The sequence below is a fragment of the Cryptotermes secundus genome, unplaced genomic scaffold (assembly GCF_002891405.2).
Source record: "Cryptotermes secundus unplaced genomic scaffold, Csec_1.0 scaffold1158, whole genome shotgun sequence".
NCBI classification, from domain to species: Eukaryota; Metazoa; Arthropoda; class Insecta; order Blattodea; family Kalotermitidae; genus Cryptotermes; species Cryptotermes secundus.
Genome location: NW_019729912.1, coordinates 363154 through 383912, shown reverse-complemented (window position 1 = coordinate 383912; position 20759 = coordinate 363154). Strand labels below are relative to the sequence as shown.

The following is a 20759-nucleotide window of genomic DNA, read 5'->3' as shown; positions in this document are numbered from 1 at the left end:
ACGCTTTCGGACATCTTTGCGTAGATCTTAATGTCTTCAGTAAAAAAAAAAAATAAAAGTATACCTGTAACAGGCCGTGGAAGCCCATAGAGTTGTGAGATGTTGAGGTTCCCACATTTTCTAGACAATCGGCTCATAGATGGCGGCAAGGTTGTCAGCCTTACGCGCCCGCCGCCCTTTACCCCCAAGAACATTCCAAGACTATTCCTTGTACTCATTTCTGTTAGAGGCTGAGTCGACCCCAGGGCCACAGTGGAGCTGGAATATAAAAAATCCAATGACCTTATCGGGGTTTGAACCCGCATAGTGCCTCGACCAACTACGCTACCGCGTGCCCCCATTGTCTTCAGTACCAGCTGTGATTGTTTTCTCGTGCAGAAGATAATGAAGGGTAACATAATGATGACTGCAGTAATCGTGTTTATTGTCATATATCGAACTGTCGTCATTTCTGTTCTGCCTTCTTGATTGCCTGTGAAATGAACGCAACTTAATAATTCTTTGTTGTAGGTCGAAATCCTTGTCTTGACAGGATTTAACGTAGATTAGTAGAGAGAATCCTTCCGAGACAGTTTTGCTATATGTTAGTCCTCCGACAATTTACCATTTTTAGCCTACTTTCCTTATTTTGAAAAAAATAAAGTAGGCTTATGAGATCGCTATGCCCTCTGTGTGTCTGTATATGAATGCACCTCGTTAGCTTTCGAATGGCTGAACCAATCTGTATGAAACTTGGCATGTATATCAAGACACCTGAGCCCATCTGAAGAGCATAATTTGTAAACTCTCCCATCAGTAACACCCACATTACAGCCTCTCAAATTTCTAAGGTAAAATATTATTGCCATATATTAACATATATAATTTCAAGAACATAACATAAGCGTCTCTAGTGCCACTCCCACCTCAGATGTTCGTATTTCGCCATATTTTCAGTACTGGCCATAAGTAAATGATACATACAAATAAGGCGTCTCTCTCCAGTGGCATACTATCCACATAACTTTTCGTGAAAATCAGGCATTTGGAAGAATAGAGGCAGAGGCAGCATTGTGATTGCATAAGCATAACCTTAAACTCTATGAAAGGAAAATAGGTCAATAAAAGTACTTAAGTTTAAGCAGGTACTATTTGTTAGCGTTTAGAAGGTAGCAGATGCCACTGCACCATCTTCGCCTTTCTGAGTGCATGCTTCTTAATGGCTTTTCAATTCAATTATGCGTGTATATGTGTCTGCTCTTGTGAACACTATAACGAACCTTCTTCGCGTCCCATAGAAGGAGAGGACTTTCTGTGTATGAGCAAATTTCAGGTTCTCAAGAACTCTTCTCCGGTTTTTTTACTTATATATGCTGTTAATCCTTTGCAGTCCAGTATTATATACGTGTATATTAAATGTCTTAACATACTAAAACTCTGCATTCTCTCCAGAGAGTATATTTCTGTGTTTCGTATGCTTCTCACAGCAAAGACTGGTCATTTCCCCGCACAACACGACCCACTTAATCTTCATAGCGGGGACGTAACGTATATCCCGTGAGGTATAAAATTAAATTTTGAACAGTGATTTTTCTCAAAGGAGAACCAAAAGTTATGAATATTTCGCCAAATTGACCTTCATTCTTTAATAAACGATCATATTAATATTTCTAACATTGCCTTATCGTTTAAGAAAATGGCTACATTGCGCATAGGAATTCAACCAAAATAGCCATAAAATTCTAATACTTCACGTGTTCCAGTGCCTCTGGAAGCCTGGATGTTCAACGGTGTCACTTAATGATAGAGGCCCTTTGGCTCTCCCACCCCTCTGGAGTTCTCTGAATGTGTGAAAAAGAGGAAGAGATAGAAATACTTAGGAATGTGAGAAAGAACGTAGAAGATCCTGTAGACATTAAAGAAAAAACATGTAAAAACATCGACTCAATTTTACTGAGGAGCTTTAGCCGATCAGATTGCTGTATTTTGGACGTACTAATTTCGAATATGGGTCGGGACACCTGCTTTACTGACTGAGGTTGTTCATGGTTTTCTTCAGTCACCATTCAAATTCTGGGATAGTACTTCTATTTTATCATGACCGCATCCTTCCACATCCTTTCTAATTTATTCTTTACGAATCCTACAGTTCAACGCTGTACTGAGGCACGCACTGCCTCGTAAAATAAACCACGTTAAAGGAATTTTTAAACCAATTTAATGTATCCGTTACTCTGGTTTCCGTAATCTGGAAATATATCCGATTTACCTATAAATTCGTTTCAAATAACAGAAGCTTTGCTTTTACAAATGCAGAAACGAGTTTAAAATAAGTTACACATGAATATCGCCAGTGAGAATATAAAATGAACTTTTGGAGGCGGGAAGAATCCTTAACAGTTGGTTTGCATGTCGACAGCAACCTGCAGGATCCATCACTCGTTCGTTTTTTTTTTAATTTTAAATTGATTTACGCCTTGTAAGTTTCTATGTTTCTCGCCGGTGACTATGAAAAATGACGTCTTCAGGGATGTGGTGCCGTGCAGATCTTGCCTGAACAGATGTTTCGGAGGGACGTATCGCCTTAATCTTCAGGGTAGAAAAATCTGCGAGCGAGGGAACAGCGTGAGCAGGTGGCTGCAGACCACGCTGGTTCCTCACTCTCGGATTTTTATACCCTGAAAATTGAGGTGATACCTTCCTCATAAACTTCGATTCACACAAGATCTGCACGGCGCCACATTCCTGAAGACGATCCTCTTCGAATTTATACATTCATGTTCGTACTGAATTAGGCATTTGTTATTCTTGCAGTTTCTGCTTTTCAGAGTATAAATGCGCCCTCTGTTTGACACCGCTCAGTGTTTTGTGCGAGATCGTGTTCTGTCAGCTGCTATACTCAGTCTCAGCTCTGATAAACTATTACGATTTTTAAATAATGAATTTATTTATTGATTCATTTATGTGTTCACTACCTAGCAAGTTCGCTGAAGCGACAATACTTCCGAGGTGTTGCTTTCGAGTCTGGGCCGGGAAATCATCTGTACCGACTGATGCTTTTCGTGGGTTTCCTCATTTCCTTCAAGCAGGTGCCTGGATAGTACTTTAGGTTAGGTCACCCTCGATTTTCTCTGCGTCTATTCAAATTAATTTCTTTCCACTGGCACTACAGCCCCCTTGGGCCCTGATCTCTGTAATTTTACAGACAATAGAACTCCTTAAACGAGTGATTAGCTCGTCGAAAAGCCTCATAAACACAGGACATCCATGCCTTGTGTGGGATTCGAGCCCACGATCCCGGCTTCCGAGCGAGCAAGGACAGGACATGCCTCAGACCACTCGGCTACCGTAACCGACATTCACCAACAATCATATAATTTGACGCTATATAAATCTGAATTACTGACATTTAAATAAGGTACAAAATAAATTTTAAAATTATTTTAATTCGTTGTTATTTTTGTATTTCCCTGTTTTTGTTTTATCTGACTTTGGTTATTTCATTCCCTTTTTATTCATTTCTCTCTTTGTCCCCGTTTGTTTGCTGTTCCGCCCTCAGCTTGTGTTGACACTTTGTGCTGGTTGTGTCTGTCTCCCTACGGCCGACACGGGTGTTGCCCCGTTGAGCCCTGCTCGCACCTTGCACTGTAGCTAGTGATGCCTCTAGGAGACCCCGTACGTCATGCATCGAGCCCAGGGCAACCTGACCGGCAACGCCAGGTATGAGGGTTTCTGCATTGACCTCTTGAAGGAGATCGCTGCCATGGTGGGCTTCGAGTACCACATTGAACTGGTCCCAGACGGCAAGTACGGCGTCTACGACCTGGAGAGTGGCGAGTGGAACGGCATTGTTCGTCAGCTCATGGACAAGGTAGGGCCCCAGAACACATCCGTACTTGCTTTAGATGAAGTCTAGCGTGCCAAAGATTTTTATTTTTAGTTGCTTAGCTACGGTCCGCTAGCTCTGTTGAATGAACCCGGATAATGAGTATGAAATGTAAAGGGAAAATGCCCTTCCTAGTTTAATGAATGCTATTTGCTTGGAGATGCTAAAAGAAAGTGGATGAACTTCAGCATGATTGAATGCTTGGTCGATATTGAAAACGGGATGGTAAGTCTGGCTGATTATACGAATACAGTGATCTAATTGGTTCTTGGAGAGCCGTTTAAGTCGAATCCACATTTCCCGTATGAGGAATGTTATAAATTGCAGTTCTGTTCCTGGTAACTTATTTCTATCTATCTGTCTGTCTGTCTATCTATCTATCTATCTGTCTGTCTGTCTGTCTACCTACCTACCTACCTACCTACCTATCTATGGCTCTACAGTCTTTTGTTTGACCTTGGCCTCTTCTTCAGTTTCTTAATCCTATACACAATCGGTAGGACTCCTTGAACCAGGGATCAGCTTATGGCAAGACCTTTATTTACGCACAGACATCTATGTCTTGACTGGGATTCAAATCCACGATATCAGCGTTCAAGCGAGAGAGGACAGTTAATGCCGTAGCCCGCGCAGCCACTGTGATCGCGGGAACTTATATCATACTCTAAAATTACTAAAACTGACGAAGAAAATGGAATAAAACGAAATAAAATACTAATCACATGCTTTTACAGACATTTGTTAATGAATGAATGTACGCATTCGATGCAAAAATAAGTCAAATAAAACCCAGTTTAAAAATGTACATAAAGAAATCAGTTCTCTCCTATTACATAATTTGAACTTTTTGGAAGAGAGGGTTATTGGACAGAATCAGAAATGAATGGAACTTTTTCTGTTTCATCTGAATAATCGCGTGCAGTCCTGAATGCGAGCTGCGGACTAAGTTAAAAGGCGTTCAGGGTAAATTTGACATGAAAAATATGACCGTAAGTACAGGGGGTCGCAAGTCGGGCCGCCAAAAATCTGTTTGTATTGTGTTAAATATTGTTCATTGTCTTGGGTATTATTGCTCACTATCCTGGGCTCTACCCTCCCGTGCCGTTCGTCGTTGAGTTCNACACCACATATACACGGTGCCAAATCCCAGAAGACTGCTTTCTTCATAGTCACCGCCGTGAAAGCCTATATTCTTTATTCCTGTTCTGCATTGCCGGCCTTTCCATCGTCTCTTCACCCTTTCCGGGTTTCTTGTCCTACATTGTCCCTGGTCGAATATTTCTTTGACGAAATTTCCCTTGCTCCGTGCCACACCTGCCGGCGGCCAATTCCTGTCGCAGTCCACAATTTTCCTGGGTCCAAGATTTTCTGAAGACGTTCCTCTTGCGCCATGACACTGTTGCACGGCCGGACACATTCTTGCAGGCGGTAGCGTAAAGTTATGATGTTTTTAAGGAGATGGACACTTTCAAGTGTAGCTGTACATTCAATACTCTATATATAATTAAAATATAAAAATTCAGCGTCTTTAACAATTTCTAAATTTAGAACGTAAGCTTTCACAAATTCTGTGCTCTTTAAATAATGATGAATTACCCTTTTCTTCGAATATTTCCGGAATTGTTAAAAATCTTTGAATGAGTAGCCTACACAATATTTCTGCAGAATTTGTCAACAGAGTAGTCCAGACCCTAGCATATGACGGTATGCTACAACTGAAAACAAACACGACACGTTTAAGCATGAAGATGTACCTAATTTATATTATTCCTTCATATTCAGAAGGTCCGGGGTTAGAACCTGTGAACGGAGGCAGGCTGAAATTTCCGTCATCGCTCCCTTGAGATAAATAAAGTACTGCATCTTAAAGTAGACTACGGCCACTTCCTTTCACATTCTTTGCAATTCATCTGTCACAGAGTCAGCCCATTTTTGACGAAATATGGCACATTTAGTTGAAGGAACATACTTAAATAACCCAAGAATGAATCATGTATCATAATGAGGATGACATGTTCTAAGCTAAATCCACGTGACTTTCTGACTACAGAAAGCTGACCTGGCAGTGGGCTCCATGACGATCAACTATGCCCGGGAGAGTGTGATAGACTTCACGAAGCCTTTCATGAACCTTGGTATCAGCATCTTGTTTAAGGTAACACAGATGTATCATGTTGTTTCAAGCAACCTTCTCCCTGAAACATTGTCTCACCAAAAAGGATTAAGAGAAAGCTGAAATACGAGAACCAAATAAGATGGTGCATGAAGATCTTATGTTAATAGTGGAGGAAAAACATAATCAGTTTTTCCACGGGATAAATCATTTTTCCAAGACCCAAAAAAATTAGCATACATATTTATGTTTAAGACTTTTTAATTTATTTTTACTAACTATAAAATATTTAAGGTTTTTATTATTAATGCTTGAAAATATTCTTTTCTTACTTCAGTTTCATTTCCAGAAGGGAGGGAGCAGATGATTAGTCCCCTCCCCCCCCCCCAAAAAAAAGTTGGCAGCTATATCCTTAACACATAGATTTATACCATGTATTACATTAAAAATTCTGGGAACCAAAAACTTATTTCCTGTAGAAAGACCTTGTTCAAAATATGGGACTGATTTATTTTATAAATATTTTCGTGGTGTACTGGGAAATTGGATGAATGTTAAATTGATGGTAATATGTTGGGATAGACTTGGAGTATTTGAATAATGAGAAAATATCGGAATCTTCACTGTGTGTTTGGTTCATATTACTATGTTGGAATATTTTCGGTGTGTTGGGATGCACATAGATTGTTTGAATAAAGAAAGAGCATGGGGATGTTGTGTCAGTATTGTGGTGGATGATGATAAATTGTAGAGATAATTTTAATAACTGTAATGAATGAATTAATATGAAGTTTCAGGAGCATTTGGATAATTGAGGCTAATGTAATTGGACGCTTTCATTGCATTTGGTTGAACGTAATATATTGAGACATTTAGAGAGTTTTGGGATTTTGTGTGAGTCATGGGTTGGCTGATGTTAATGTTTTGGAATATTTTCAACATTTTGGATCTAACACACAGTACTGCAATATAGAGAGTACTGGGTTTATGCTATGTAATTTGTTTAGAAAATTTCAGTGTGTGTGGAATAACATTCGAAATAATGAAAGTGTTCTTTCTGGAACACTGCATGAATGCTGGGTAGTATGTGTTAATCTGTTAGCACTCCTTCAATATCTTAGGGCGATCATGGAGCATTAGAATACTTTCAATGTGTGGACATGAATACAGGATATTGGTATAATGAGCAAGTGTTGGGATGTTTGGTGAGTTTTGATTAATATTAATTTAATGGGATTCATTTTTTATTGTTTATTTAATGATGTAGGTAGTAGTTCACGCCACAAAATGTTGACGTTGGAGTTAACAGTTAATTCTGAGATAATTTGAGAGTGTTGGGTTGACGTTCATGTGTCAGATATTAAGTTGTAATGTTGTATTTTAGCATCCTGTTGCACTGAATTTCGTCCATGATATGTATGCCGTGTCCGTCTTGTAGTGCACTCAATTTCACCTGTTATTTCACAACATGTTTCGGCAACATAGTGCCATCATCAGGTGCTCCATTTACGTTAATCTATTGCATTGCTTGCCATTATGTCATTGTAAAATTATTTTAAAAATATTTTAAAATATTCGTCAATTATAATATATTTTTATACAAAAATATCTTAACAAGATTTTAGTGTATAAAAATTTATTATAATTGACGAATATTTTTAAATATTTTTAAAATAATTTTACAATGACATAATGGCAAGCAATGAAATACATTAACGTAAATGGAGCACCTGATGATGGCACTATGTTGCCGAAACATGTTGTGAAATAACAGGTGAAATTGAGTGCACTACAAGATGGACACGGCATACATATCATGGAGATATTAAGTTTTTAAATATATATAATAAATTAGGACAGCAAGAGTTCTTTTGAAAGATAACCTAAGATTTGGGTTGCTTTTGAACTTCCTGGGTCGATTTTGGATTGTTGGAATTTTGGTAAGTATTGAGTTGATGATTGAGTGCAGGTGCCGACAGACAAGGAGTCAACATTCTTCACGTTCATGGACCCCCTGGGGCTTGACATCTGGCTGCTGGCGTTGGCTGCTTTTTCTCTGGCCTTTTTCACACTTTTCGCCCTGGCACGCTTCTCCCCTTATGAGTGGCGAAACCCACGCCCATGGCTTCCTAGGCCAGATTACCTCGTCAACCAGTTCTCACTTGCCAACAGTTTCTGGTTCATCACTGGCACCTTACTGCGGCAGGGTTCCGGCGTCAACCCAAAGGTAGCCCATCACATCCTCTTCCTATCAGAATTCTTGCATCAATCTCTGAAGTAGACTGGTGCTTCTTAGCATCCCATACTTTATTTCATTCCAAGAAATTTATTGCTTTTAATCCTAGTATGTTGTTAGAATTTGTTTCTTAGTATTTCATACTTATTTTTCCATATTGTACCCGATCCTATGTATGAACTCCATCATGTTGCCCTGCAGATTTTCTGGTACCAATTTTAACGTTTTCTGCTTTCTCTGTACCTTTTCCATGTTCCACGTCATTTTTGCTGTCCACCCACTCAGCTGTTGTTTGTTTCTTAATGAACTTAATGACACTTTTTCAGCTGCATACGTTTAATCTCACCAAACATGAAATGACATGGAAGGAAACATTCATAGCCTATTTTACTGTACTAAACCAGAATTTGACTGGAGGAACTGAGGAATACCACAGAAACCTTCAGTTAAAATAGCTGCCTCCAGAACAAGACTCCACAACGGCAAATTGCAGTTATAGAATAGTTGCAATGTTTGGTTAACTCAATTAAAATTATATTATTCAAAATTCACCTCTGTTCCATTATAACCCAAATTTATTTTTAGTTTTCAGAGCTGTTCTCCTGAATCATCAGGATTCTGATCTGAATCTGAAAGGTTACTCTTTTCTGTGTCTCCCTTGACATAATAAGTCTTCTTGATTCCTCAATTCCCTTTTGTTTTTTTTCTTTCCTTCCTTCGAGTTCCTTCATGGCTTGCTTGCCCTACCATATGTCATGGATGTTCAAAGTAAGATGGAAAGACGGTAAAGGGAATGTCGTCTTTCCCAATTTATGTACTTGTTCTTTATATCCTTTATCAAACTTATGTTATTTTTCTAAAAACAGGTTTCTTTACACCTTCTTTGTGTTTAATAGATTTGTATTCAGTTTTAGGTAGCTTACTTTCTAAATTTCCTGTTGAGCACTGAGGTAGAGTGGGTAGCACTCTGGCTCTATATTCTGGAGACTAGATACCCTACCTTACAGTTTCCATAATATTTCTCAGTCACGCAAAAAAGTAGTGGGTACAGTATGCTATATGATATGATTGCATTTGCACACCCTTTCCATCTCATAATCCTTAGTTATCCCACTCTTTTATCCAATGTAATCTAAGCAGGTAAAGGCATTGCAAATGAAACAAGAATTAATCAGTCCCCATTTTCCTGCCTTAGCCAATTCATACATCACTAGTGAGATGTACACTGACCGACATGAAGTTGAACTTCCTGTTTTTGTCTTACATTCTGTTATCAGTGGTTGGTTTAGAGAGTTGGACCCACAATCTGAAGCATTTAATGTGCAAGCACCAAGTCTGTTCAGATTTCTAATTTTAGAAAGCCACTCTGCAGGTACCAACCAGTCAACCAACACGTCTGTTCAGCTTCATGAATCCATTGGCAGTGGACATCTGGCTGTATGTGCTGGCAGCCTATGTTTTAGTATCCATCACAATGTTTGTGGTGGCTCGGTTCTCACCATATGAGTGGCACAATCCACATCCCTGTGATGTGGACAATCATCTCGTGGAGAATCAGTTCTCATTGGCCAACAGTTTCTGGTTCACCATTGGCACTCTTATGCAGCAGGGATCAGACCTCAACCCAAAGGTAGTACAGGTAACCCTTTGCACTCTGCAAGGCTCAGGAGATAAGTTTATAGCATGATCTTGAGAAGATAGCTGTTCTAAATGTATGATGTGTGATACATGTCTTATATAATTGGGACATCACCATACATTTAGAATTCTTAAAATTTATGTTCCTTACTCTCAGTCCCCAGATAAATATGGCTTTTTATTATGACAGATGCCAATTATTCACTGTTATTTACCTTTACCTCCCTTTTAGCTCATGTACATCTTCCTCTACCTCTTCCAACATTTCCTTGGTCCTTCCCCTAAATTATACATCCAGCATCAAATGTAAGATTTTGCTAAATATATTGCTTTCTGAGATGAAGATGTTAGCTTCTCACTGAACACTCAACTTGGAAGACCAGGGTTGCCTTTCATCTGGCCTCTGACCTTCAATCTGTCTTGTGTGGGTGACCCTACATGGAGCTTATGCTATTTCTGGCATATCTCCAGTGATCAGGGCATACAAACCTTCCTACCATGTTATAGTAACAGTCAAGAGGGAGGGATTTGCATTCATATAGGATTAAAGTGTGAAGAAGCAGCTTTTATTTTGGAGGCAACCATTTCAAATACCCACCAGGTTACAATATTTGTTGAATGGGCTTCTCAGATATTCTCTGTCTTAAAAGCAACTGATGGGATCAACCCTTAAAACAAGTCACAACCAAATATTCTGAAACACCTATCTACTCCCACTCAGAAAATCTTTCTGTCCTATTTGACACTAGTAATCTCTGTGCAGTTTAAACATCACATACATTAATATCTTGGTTGTTTCTTGTTACATAGCATGATGATTCAGGTGATGATAATTTCATAAAGTACTACGTTTCAGAAGTGATGTCCTGTTTTTAAGGTGAACGTCCTACCATTTGCATCATAATGGTTTATAACAACTCATGGTATAGAAGTTACTTTAGGCGAAATATACTCAAGATCACAGCTGCTGAACATTTGTCCCTGGTAGCCAAGTAGTGTGTTAAAGCATGCAGAGCGGACTGTCAGCTGAATGCCTTCATCCCACTCTGTATGTTGTGCTAAGTCTGGGTTATATGGAAAGTTGGAATTATGACAGTACTGTCAAGAAAAAGTTAGCACTAAACATGCATTGTAAAGAAACGGTATGCAAATGAAGTATAAGCATGTAGTTTTTCCCATCTGGGTGGGCGAAGTGAACTTTGCTATATATCTGACATAACGTAATCAGGCAGTACTTGCCAGCTGGTGGCCCTCAGTTTCAACCCCTGGAACCTGCATATTGTAGTCAATAGTATGCTGATTATTTAGATTTTGCACACAGCTGGAATACCAGTTTGTTTCTATATATATGTTGGTCTATAGTACATGATATTCAGCAGATAAACTCATCATTTACAATTTTTCTAAAGTTTGTGTTTCGGTTCATATAGCATGTTCCTATAATCTTTTTGTGTATTTTATGTTTATTCTCCTTGAGTTTGCAGATACAAACCGTATCTGTCAAAACTGAAAAGCGTTGGTACCATATGGTAATTTATCTGATCAAGAGTGGAAACATCTCTTAGAATTCTGAATGCCACCTCAGTGTAAATTCGTTGTCAATATGTGTTAATGTGGTTATATTTTATCCATCAGTAATAGTTGCACAAACACCAGATTTGTTCCAATCATAACTCTAAATGTTAATATTTTCATACATCATTAACATACTAACTTAAGTCTTAAAGTTATCGCTGATAGTTCTGATTTTTGCGTAAAGAATTTATGATGTCATTTTTTCTTCATATAATTGCAGTCATCCAATTTGTTGAAATAAAGAGTCACACGACAGTAACTGCCTTGGTATTATTACATTATATTGTATCAAATAATACTGTAGTGTTTACAAGCTGTATCTATGAGCTACTTCCAACTTCCCATATCTCCTCTCTATTAAAATAAGCACCTGTATGATATTAATTTCGTGTAGATCCTAATATTAGCATGGCTTTTATACCATTCTGTACTGCTCGTTCACAGAAAGTTCCATTTACTAACAACATCTCCTTTTAGAGTTCATTATGACCAGTTGCCCTTTCAGGAATTCTAAATCTCACTCATTAATGGAGCTGAGGCCTTCTTGAGAAGCCGCCAATTTTGCAGCTACTCAAGAACTACTCAGCACTTTATGGAATCCAAAGGTTCATTACCTTATTCACAAGAGCCCTCCACTGGTCACTATCCTGAGCCAGCTTGATTCAGTCCATATCATCCAACCCTATCTCTCTAAGATCCATTTTAATATTGTACACCCACCTACATCTTGGTCTTCCTAGTGATCTTCCTTTTGGCTTTCCCATCAATATTCTATATGGATTCCTCTCCTCATAGTTGGGTAGAAAATAATATGGATAAGATGAGATGGTGGAACTGGATTGATCTGGCTAAGAATAGGGACCGTTAGAGGGCACTTGTGTACACAGTAATGAACCATTTGGTTCCATAAAATTTTGGGAATTTCTTTAGTAGCTGCACAACTAGCAGTTTCTCAGGAAGGCCTCAGCTTTATGACATTAGTTACTTAGTTCTATTATATTTAAATGTTGTTCATTAACAGCTGAAATTTATTGGAGTCTGGTTACAACATAAGATTTTATTTATGTAAATATATAAAGGATTTCTAATATTTCATAATTACAAATTCGATTAAATTTTAATTTCTATGGAAATTATTTTCTCCCTCCCATATTTAGATATTTTTCTTTACTGAAATACAGTATAAGTAATATAGTTTGAAAGACTTCAAACCTATGTTTATTATTTCCAAAGACTAAATACTTTAGTCAAAAGAAGATCATTATTTATTATTAATTTTGAATGAATTAGGAGTCAGTATTTTTATTAAGACTAGGTTCTTGTAAAGTACTTGAATAGAATGTAAACTTCTTAGTTCTGTATATTTAATAGGGTTTTTGAATTCATACAAATTTTAAAATATTGCTCATAGTTAAAATTAAAATTTATATATTGGAAGTAATAGTAAAATAATCACTTGCACATTTACATTAGCATTTGATGCAAAATTCACAATTTCAGCATTCAAAACTTTTCTTTATAATACGATGGTTGTACTGAAAGTCATGAGCACAATTTTTTGTAAAGTAACATGATTTATTATTGACAAACCAAATACACCACCTTAATCTACAGACCTTTCTTTATTTTTTCACATAATCGCCACTTCTTTGTACACATTTCTCCCAGCGTTCTGGCAGTTTGAAAATTCCCCTTCTGTAAAATTCCGTTCCAGCCATCCGAAGACACTGACGCACTGCTTTCTGAATTGCCTCCCTTGTCTCAAAACGTTGTCCACGCAGCTGATCCTTCACAAATCCGAAAAGATGGTAGTTGGAGGGCGCCAGATCAGGGCTATAGGAAGGGTCTGGAAGAACTTTCCACCCAGTCTTTGCAATTGCTTCCAATGTGAGGCGAGTGGTGTGGGGGCGAGCATTGTCATGCAGGATGATGGTGTTTCATCCCGGATGTTTATCACACAATGCATGATGGAGCTTGTGCAGCGTCTGGACATAACGAGCAGCATTGATGGTTTGCCCAGGTTCCAGGAATTCGGCCAGAATAAACCCCTCTGCATCTCAGAAGACTGTGCCCATCACCTTTGCAGCTGATGGCACTGTCTTTGCCTTCTTTTTTGATGGAGAATGCAAATGGTGCCATTCCATACTCTGCCATTTCGTTTCAGGATCGAAATGGTGAAACCAGCCTTCGTCACCTGTCACAATACAGAGCAAAAAATCATCGCCTTCGTGTCGATATCTCTTCAGCAGTTCTGAGGTGATGGCTTTTCGCTGACCTTTGTGGTCTTCGGTCAATAACTGCGGGACCCAATGAGCACAAACTTTCATATAGCCCGAGCTTTCAATCATTTCCTGTACTGCACTGTGCCCTATTCCAAGTTTTCGGGCTATTGTGTCCACAGCCACACGCCTGTCATCTTCAATGATCTCATCCAGTCTTTCCTTGTTGCGTTCAGTTGAGGCTGTACGAGGATGACCTTTCCGAGGCTCGTCTTTGATGCTGGTGTTCCCATCTCTAAAATGTTTCACCCATCTTCAAACACTGCTCGCACCCATGCATACACTTCTATAAGCACGCTGAAGTCTCTGGTGAATTTCTGCAGGAGGGATTTCCTATTTCACAAGAAATTCGATGACAGCACGGTGGCGAAACGACATATCATTGTCGGCCATTTTGTTAGGCGTGATACTGGTCACGTGATGCAAGCTATTGACATCACAAGACACTCAAGGTTAACACAACAGCTGGTTCCACCTACCACCATACTCTCTTTCGTCTGCTGTTCCCATGTTGCATGCAAAAAAAAAATAGCTCATGACTTACGGTACGACCTACGTACATTGATTGTTAGATGTGAGTAGCATGGAGTGAAATTTATGTTTATTTGTGTCATTACTCTGGAGATATTCCAAAAGAAAATTAATTTTCCCTTAATAACGTAATCTAAACTTCAGGTTGCCTGCAACTGTAATTCTACAATAATGCCACAACTAATGCACATGTGTGTGAGGGCATGCAACCATGCTCACACATGTGCACAGTTGCATACGCAAATAAAATTTTATCCCCAGCCTTGCAACAATTTCCATGGTGACATTTCCAGTTTTAACATATTAATAAAACATAACCAGCATTTCTGGTAAACATCCAATAGCTGAAAGAAGTTTCCATATCATTTGAAACATTAGAATTCCAGAATTATTGCTCTGCTGCATTATGTTGGATACTATTTATTATCTAATACATATTTAATCCACATGACATTTTGGAACTGTTTCTACTCCTGTCGTTGGGTAATAGGTTTTCTTCATGCCGGAGTTTTTAGAATGCTTAAGCATGATGGTATTATGATTGGTATTCAAGTTTACTGTTTGCAGTATTCTGGACTTGATCCCACCTGAAGACAGATATAATGTTGGCTTCCATATATTGTGTCTGTTAAATATATCCTGGACAGTAGGTAATATCTAATATAATTGTTGTTTAATGCATCAGTATATAAAACCTGTAAATGATACTTCACTGAAGCATGATTTATATGCAGATCTTATGATAATCAGTTAAGTTATCTTTCTTAATGATTAGTGAATAGCACTACAGTCTCAGTTTTGTTTTTCATATGAGTATTATCATATTCCATTCCTCATCATCATATTCCACAATATGTCATGTGGTGCTTCTTCAGGAGCAAACTGGTGGTCATGAACAGCTAAAATACTAAACCCTCCTGTGACCTTGCATGTCTTTGTTAAAATAAGCACCTGTTACTTTATTTTCTGATTAGAGCATTGTTAAGATATGCCATCACTTCTCTTCTTGTTTCTGTCACTTCACAGTAAATGCATCAATTTCTCTCTTGATCCAAATCTTGTGCATGTATAGAGTAGCATTTATTATTAATGTATTGTCAGCACTTACTGCTCCAATTTGTTAGACATCCTCTTCTTTGTTAGTGTGTTTCACAGTGATTGTATATTGCAGAGGGTGCTTATTTTGAGAAAGATTTGCAAAGGGTTACTTGGAAAACCTTATTTGGAGAAATTAAATATAAATTGCTTATACTTACTTCTATATTCTGAACCATGAGAATAAGTCATTCTGTACCAGTGCTTGTTTGCTGGCAAGATCTGTTAGCTTATGTTTTCACAGTGGCTAAGGACAGTTTCAAGATGCTCAGAGAATTCAAGGAAAGTAAATTTTAAGCTCTGTTACCAAGAATGATTTACTGATAAACAAGCAAACAAACAAACATATGTACAAACAAATAAATGAGTGAACAAACAAGAAACAAATACAAAAATGCATTCATTCAGTTTGGTTAACAAAAATGATTCAACCTTTTCTGATTTCAGTTATTGAATTACAGTATTAGATCATTTACAAAGATTACATTTGATTTAGTTGCCACAAGAAAGATTTTACAAACAATGGGTGATATCTTACATCTCTGATTTCTAATTACATATTGTGATGAAGATGCATTTTATGACCTCTATGATATTCCATGAAGGGTCTTAATATATAAAGTCCACATCTAAAAGTGAAGGCCAATTATCATTCATGTAAATGCTTATACAATATACATTAAAAAGCACAACAACTATAGACAAGTTATGAAGTACAAGAGTCTGCAATTAGAACTCTATGAATGCACACTGATTTTGAAGGATAGCATTTCATAGTGTAGGTGCTACTTAGATAATTAATAACAATTTTCCACTATACTTGATAGTACTGGCATGGTGCAGTTCAAGGAAAAGTCATTTTTTTAAGTCTAAATTTTGCATCCCTACTAGACAACAAACAGAAATCTGCTTGTTACCTGTTTCATGCTGGTTTCTTGCTTGGCATACTTTTCAGTCCTAAACAACGAGGAGGTATGTTCTTCGAAAATGCTGGTTAACATTCACCAGACTGCACGGCCTTATCTCCCAGAAAACACAACTCTTAGATCCTGAAATACTGATACACTTTAACATCTTATGTTATTTTAAAATATATTTTGGCTCTAAAGTCTCCATTAGTAGTCTGATACATTGTTGTGAAGGTCGTGGTGTTTAAGATGGGATTTATTGTTCCCCAGAAATGGCCTTAAAATTAAGTTTATCTTCTTATACAAGGTAATTAACAATTATGTAAACAATATTAACAAATTTTGGAAATTAAACTGTTCATATAATATTTATGTAACACAACAAATATACATATACACACATTGATTGATTGATTGATTTATTTCGTCACTGTAGATCATTGTACATGATATATGACAAGTCAAGTTAATTCTGAATATTAACAATTTGATATATAAGTAGATTAAAATTACAATAGTTACAATTTTTTACAAATATAACCTTGCTGATTTAAGTAATACCAGTTAACCAATTTAGCCAGCTAGTCAAGAAATTTACTTACTGTTTTGTAACTCACAACTTCAAAGATTTCCAACACTGTACCCTATTCTGAGACAAAAAAAAATCCAATCTGCATTTTCATACTTTATTTCTTGAAACGCCCTTTTTATTATTGTCTTATTATCTGTCCTTAGGTCTCCCAATTGAACTCTTTTCTTCAGTTTTGAACTAAAATTTATTGTGCATTTCTCATGTTTCATTCTGTGTGTATCTCATCCCCATTTATTGAATCCCCCTATAGAATCTGGTGAAAAGAAGAAATCGTAAATCTCCTCATAATGCACTTTCCTCCACTCCCTTCCTACTTCATTCCGCTTGGATTAAAATATTTTCCTCAGTGCCTCATTCTCAGACAGCCTCATTTTATGTTTTCTGGTAATCTGTGAGACCAGTGTAAATTAGTAGGTAAAATTATGAGTGTAGTTCTAACTTTACATTTTTGTACCACACAAAAGGCCAAAGGAGGCATAGGTAGAATATTAACTATCATCCCCCAACTTAAACCTGGTCTAAATTTCTTCGGTGGATGTAGTTGTATTTGTCATTTTCATTCCAAATGTAATATAACTCTGTGCATTCTTTAAGTATATAACCTTAATTCATGTTCAGAAGTCTCTTATTAATCCATGACTGTAACAGAAATATCTGTAGTCAGTGTCTTATACAAAGATACTAGATTTCTGAATATCCATACAAAGTTATAAAATGTTTCTTTTAAGCTCTTTCATAATTGTTACTATGTAAGTTTCAAATATCAGAGTTGCCAGCTTCATACATTGGTACAGAAATTAAAATAAATTTACTGGACTGACACAATGGCCACCCAGAAATTGTAATATTTTATCAAGTTGCAGCACTTATCCATTGTGTGATAAACATGTAAGTATAATTTAGAATATAGAGTACCCTCTACCACTTACCTGTTATTTCATAATAGAAATATGTACCACTTGTGCTATAATGCTTGAAGTTTCTGTACGTAAAATTTAATCAAAGATGCACTTGTATAACTGAAATATCTTGTCTGCTTAAGATAAATAATGTTTCAGACTTCTTTCTTTAGTTTATTTATAATTTTATTTCTTCTTACTAACTTTAATTATATAAGTTGTTAACACAATTATTGTCTTTTTGGACATTATTCACTTTCCTGTTTTTATTTAAAACACAACTTTTCCGAGACTGGATTCTGTCTCAGTCTTCAGGTAAAAATTTATTCATTTGGGCCCAATCTGAGATAGGGTCCAACTGAGACCAACTGAGTAGATTTCTTACCCGAAGACGGAGATGGAATCCAGTCTCCAAAACATTGTGTTTGAAATAAAAAAACAGGATGATAAATAATGCCTGAAAACAATAATTGTAATAATATACCATTGTGACAAACGTTTGGATCTTATTTATAAATGATTAATATTTCCAAGTAAAGTGCCATCCCTAAGTGGCTAATATACTATTTTGAGATCATCTTTCATTAGCATGTTATGTGATGCCTTATAGTCTTCCCTTCATGGTGTCAGCAAACTGACTGTCTTCAGTGTCAAGGCAAAAAATAAGCAGAGCATGAAATAATCTGGTATGGATAATATATCTGAATATCTGTACCATGTTTCCATTCTTGGTATACTCTTGTACCGTGAAGATGTAGGTAGGACGTTCCTTTGGAACATCAGAGAACATTTACCAGACTACAAGGCATCACATCTAAAACACAGTAATTTTTATAGTACAATTAAAACTGTGTATTTTACTTCAATATCCATAATCATGGAGCTACCCTAAACTCACTAGGCTACATCTACACGCATTGTTGGTGGCATCTGGTGGTTCTTTACACTCATCATCATATCATCCTACACGGCAAACCTGGCAGCCTTCCTTACAGTTGAACGGATGATCACACCAATTGAAAATGCTGAAGATTTGGCTGGACAAACTGAGATTTCATATGGAACTCTGGAGAGTGGTTCCACTATGACATTTTTCAGGGTAAGACATTAAATAACACATGTCTAAAGTATTAACTTCTGCACCTGCTTGCTGCCTGCTTTCACACTGGTATCTTCTTTGGCTTATTCCACCCTGAATATGCAGGCTATATGTATCTTCGAAACCTCAGTTGTCATTAAACAGACTACACGGTGCTTTGTCCCAGATGATAGTAATATTCATAGTCACTGCTGTGAGAACCTCAAATGCAACACATGTCTATTTTAGCTTCAGACTGTAAATATTAGATTTTGTTTTTCTGAGCTGCAACGATTTGTGAGCGGATACTAGAATTTCGGAGGAACATGCTGACTCCACCTTCAGGATATAAGTGTATATGTTCAGGAATTGGTTTCGTTGTATGAGCAAGTTACAAGGAAGTTTGCCATGGGACCCAAGGAGAGAAGTTAAAGAAAGGAACTTGGTCTGAGCCAGATACTTTCCCTGGGAGTTAAGAGCCGGGATAATTCAATCTTATGTTAAGAAGCTATGAGCTGGACATCTGAGGAATTTGATTCTCTGTAGGCAGAAGTGATCTCATCTCTACAGAATCCAGACAGGCTGTTCATTCCGTCCAGCTTGTTATCCAACAGGCACCAGTGGTGTTTCCCTAGAGGAAAGCAGCTGGGCTGCAAAGCTGATCATTTACCTCCATCTAGTGCTAAGGTTAAGAAGATATATGTTTATACCTCCACTCACAAATGTTCCTTTATGGCATTATGCTTAATTAATTAAGTGCAAGGGCAACTTTACCTTCTACATTTAGTATCTTGGTGGTTAAGTGTCCAGGACAAGAAGCTCACCACTCACTCCATCTATTGCAAGGTTAAGAATGGACAGAGCTATACTTCCACTCTCCCATACATCTTCATGGCATGGTGCTTAATTACATAGAGAAGCTTTGTTTTACTATGCTCCATAGCATAGAACTTGTAAATACTGGTTCATTTCAGGAGTAGCCAAATATTAGAATAGGAATTATATTATGTGAATAGTGACTAGTTTCTGGTAGGAGCTAAGTACATGCACACAAATTGTAAATATTTTCTGAGTAGTATCACTGAAATTGGTAATATAATGGTCAAATCAAAAAAAGTATATAGGTGCACACACAGAAATCAGATATAAATAGAAATGTTAAAAGCTTATCTAACAACATAGATCAGGAAATACATTCCAACAACATAGATCAGGAAATACATTCCAAAGAAGTAGATAGAACTAATATATGTAGATCTTCAAGTAGACCAAATAAGTCCACAATCTCAAGAAATAAAGATTTTTTATGGTAGACACAAACAGACCTAAATGTTCAAGGAAAAAGGTTAAAAGGAGTGATGATGTGAACATCCCCCTCAGGATGTTTCATCAAAATATAAGGGGTTTGAAAGATAAAATTAATGAGTTAACTCTATCTTTAATAAATGAGAAACCTAGTATAATATGTCTATCGGAACACCATTTAAAAGTCCACGAGATGGAGGGAATTCACATACCTAACTACAAATTTTGCGCAGGCTATTGTAGGAAGAAGCACAAAAATGGGGGTGTTTGTATATTCACTAATGAGGATTATAATTTCACTGTGATTAATGTTCAAAAATTTTCCAAAGAAAAGGATATTGAAATAGCAGCTATTAAAACAGAATTTAATAAAATAAGGATAATAGTTTTATGTATATATAGATCCCCAATAGGTGATTTTGACTTTTTTATGGACAAACTGGATTTTATCCTTAACTCTCTCCAGAAATCTAATGTTGAATTTATAATATGTGGGGATTTTAACATTGATTATTTGGAAAATAATAACAGAAAATCAAAACTAGAAGTTTTACTAAGTACCTATAATCTTAAAGATAGTGTCAAATTTCCTACAAGAATTACTAATACTTCGGCCTCGCTAATAGATAATATATTTATAGATAA

The 20759-nt window shown here is 37.0% G+C and overlaps 1 protein-coding gene across 14 annotated transcripts in view; it reads left to right on the top strand.

The window, feature by feature from the left end:
• Window positions 1–20759, top strand: part of LOC111865836 (glutamate receptor ionotropic, kainate 2) — a 236857-nt gene that overhangs the window by 199135 nt on the left and 16963 nt on the right. For 6 of the 14 annotated variants that reach the window (XM_023854180.2, XM_023854177.2, XM_033751989.1 and 3 more), the window contains 5 exons: window positions 3647–3850; window positions 5916–6020; window positions 7948–8205; window positions 9587–9853; window positions 18633–18830. In XM_023854180.2, coding sequence (XP_023709948.1) covers window positions 3647–3850; window positions 5916–6020; window positions 7948–8205; window positions 9587–9853; window positions 18633–18830 — 1032 coding nt within the window. The remainder of the gene's footprint in view (window positions 1–3646; window positions 3851–5915; window positions 6021–7947; window positions 8206–9586; window positions 9854–18632; window positions 18831–20759) is intronic. The other 8 variants (XM_033751990.1, XM_033751986.1, XM_033751995.1 and 5 more) reach the window with 5 other exon arrangements.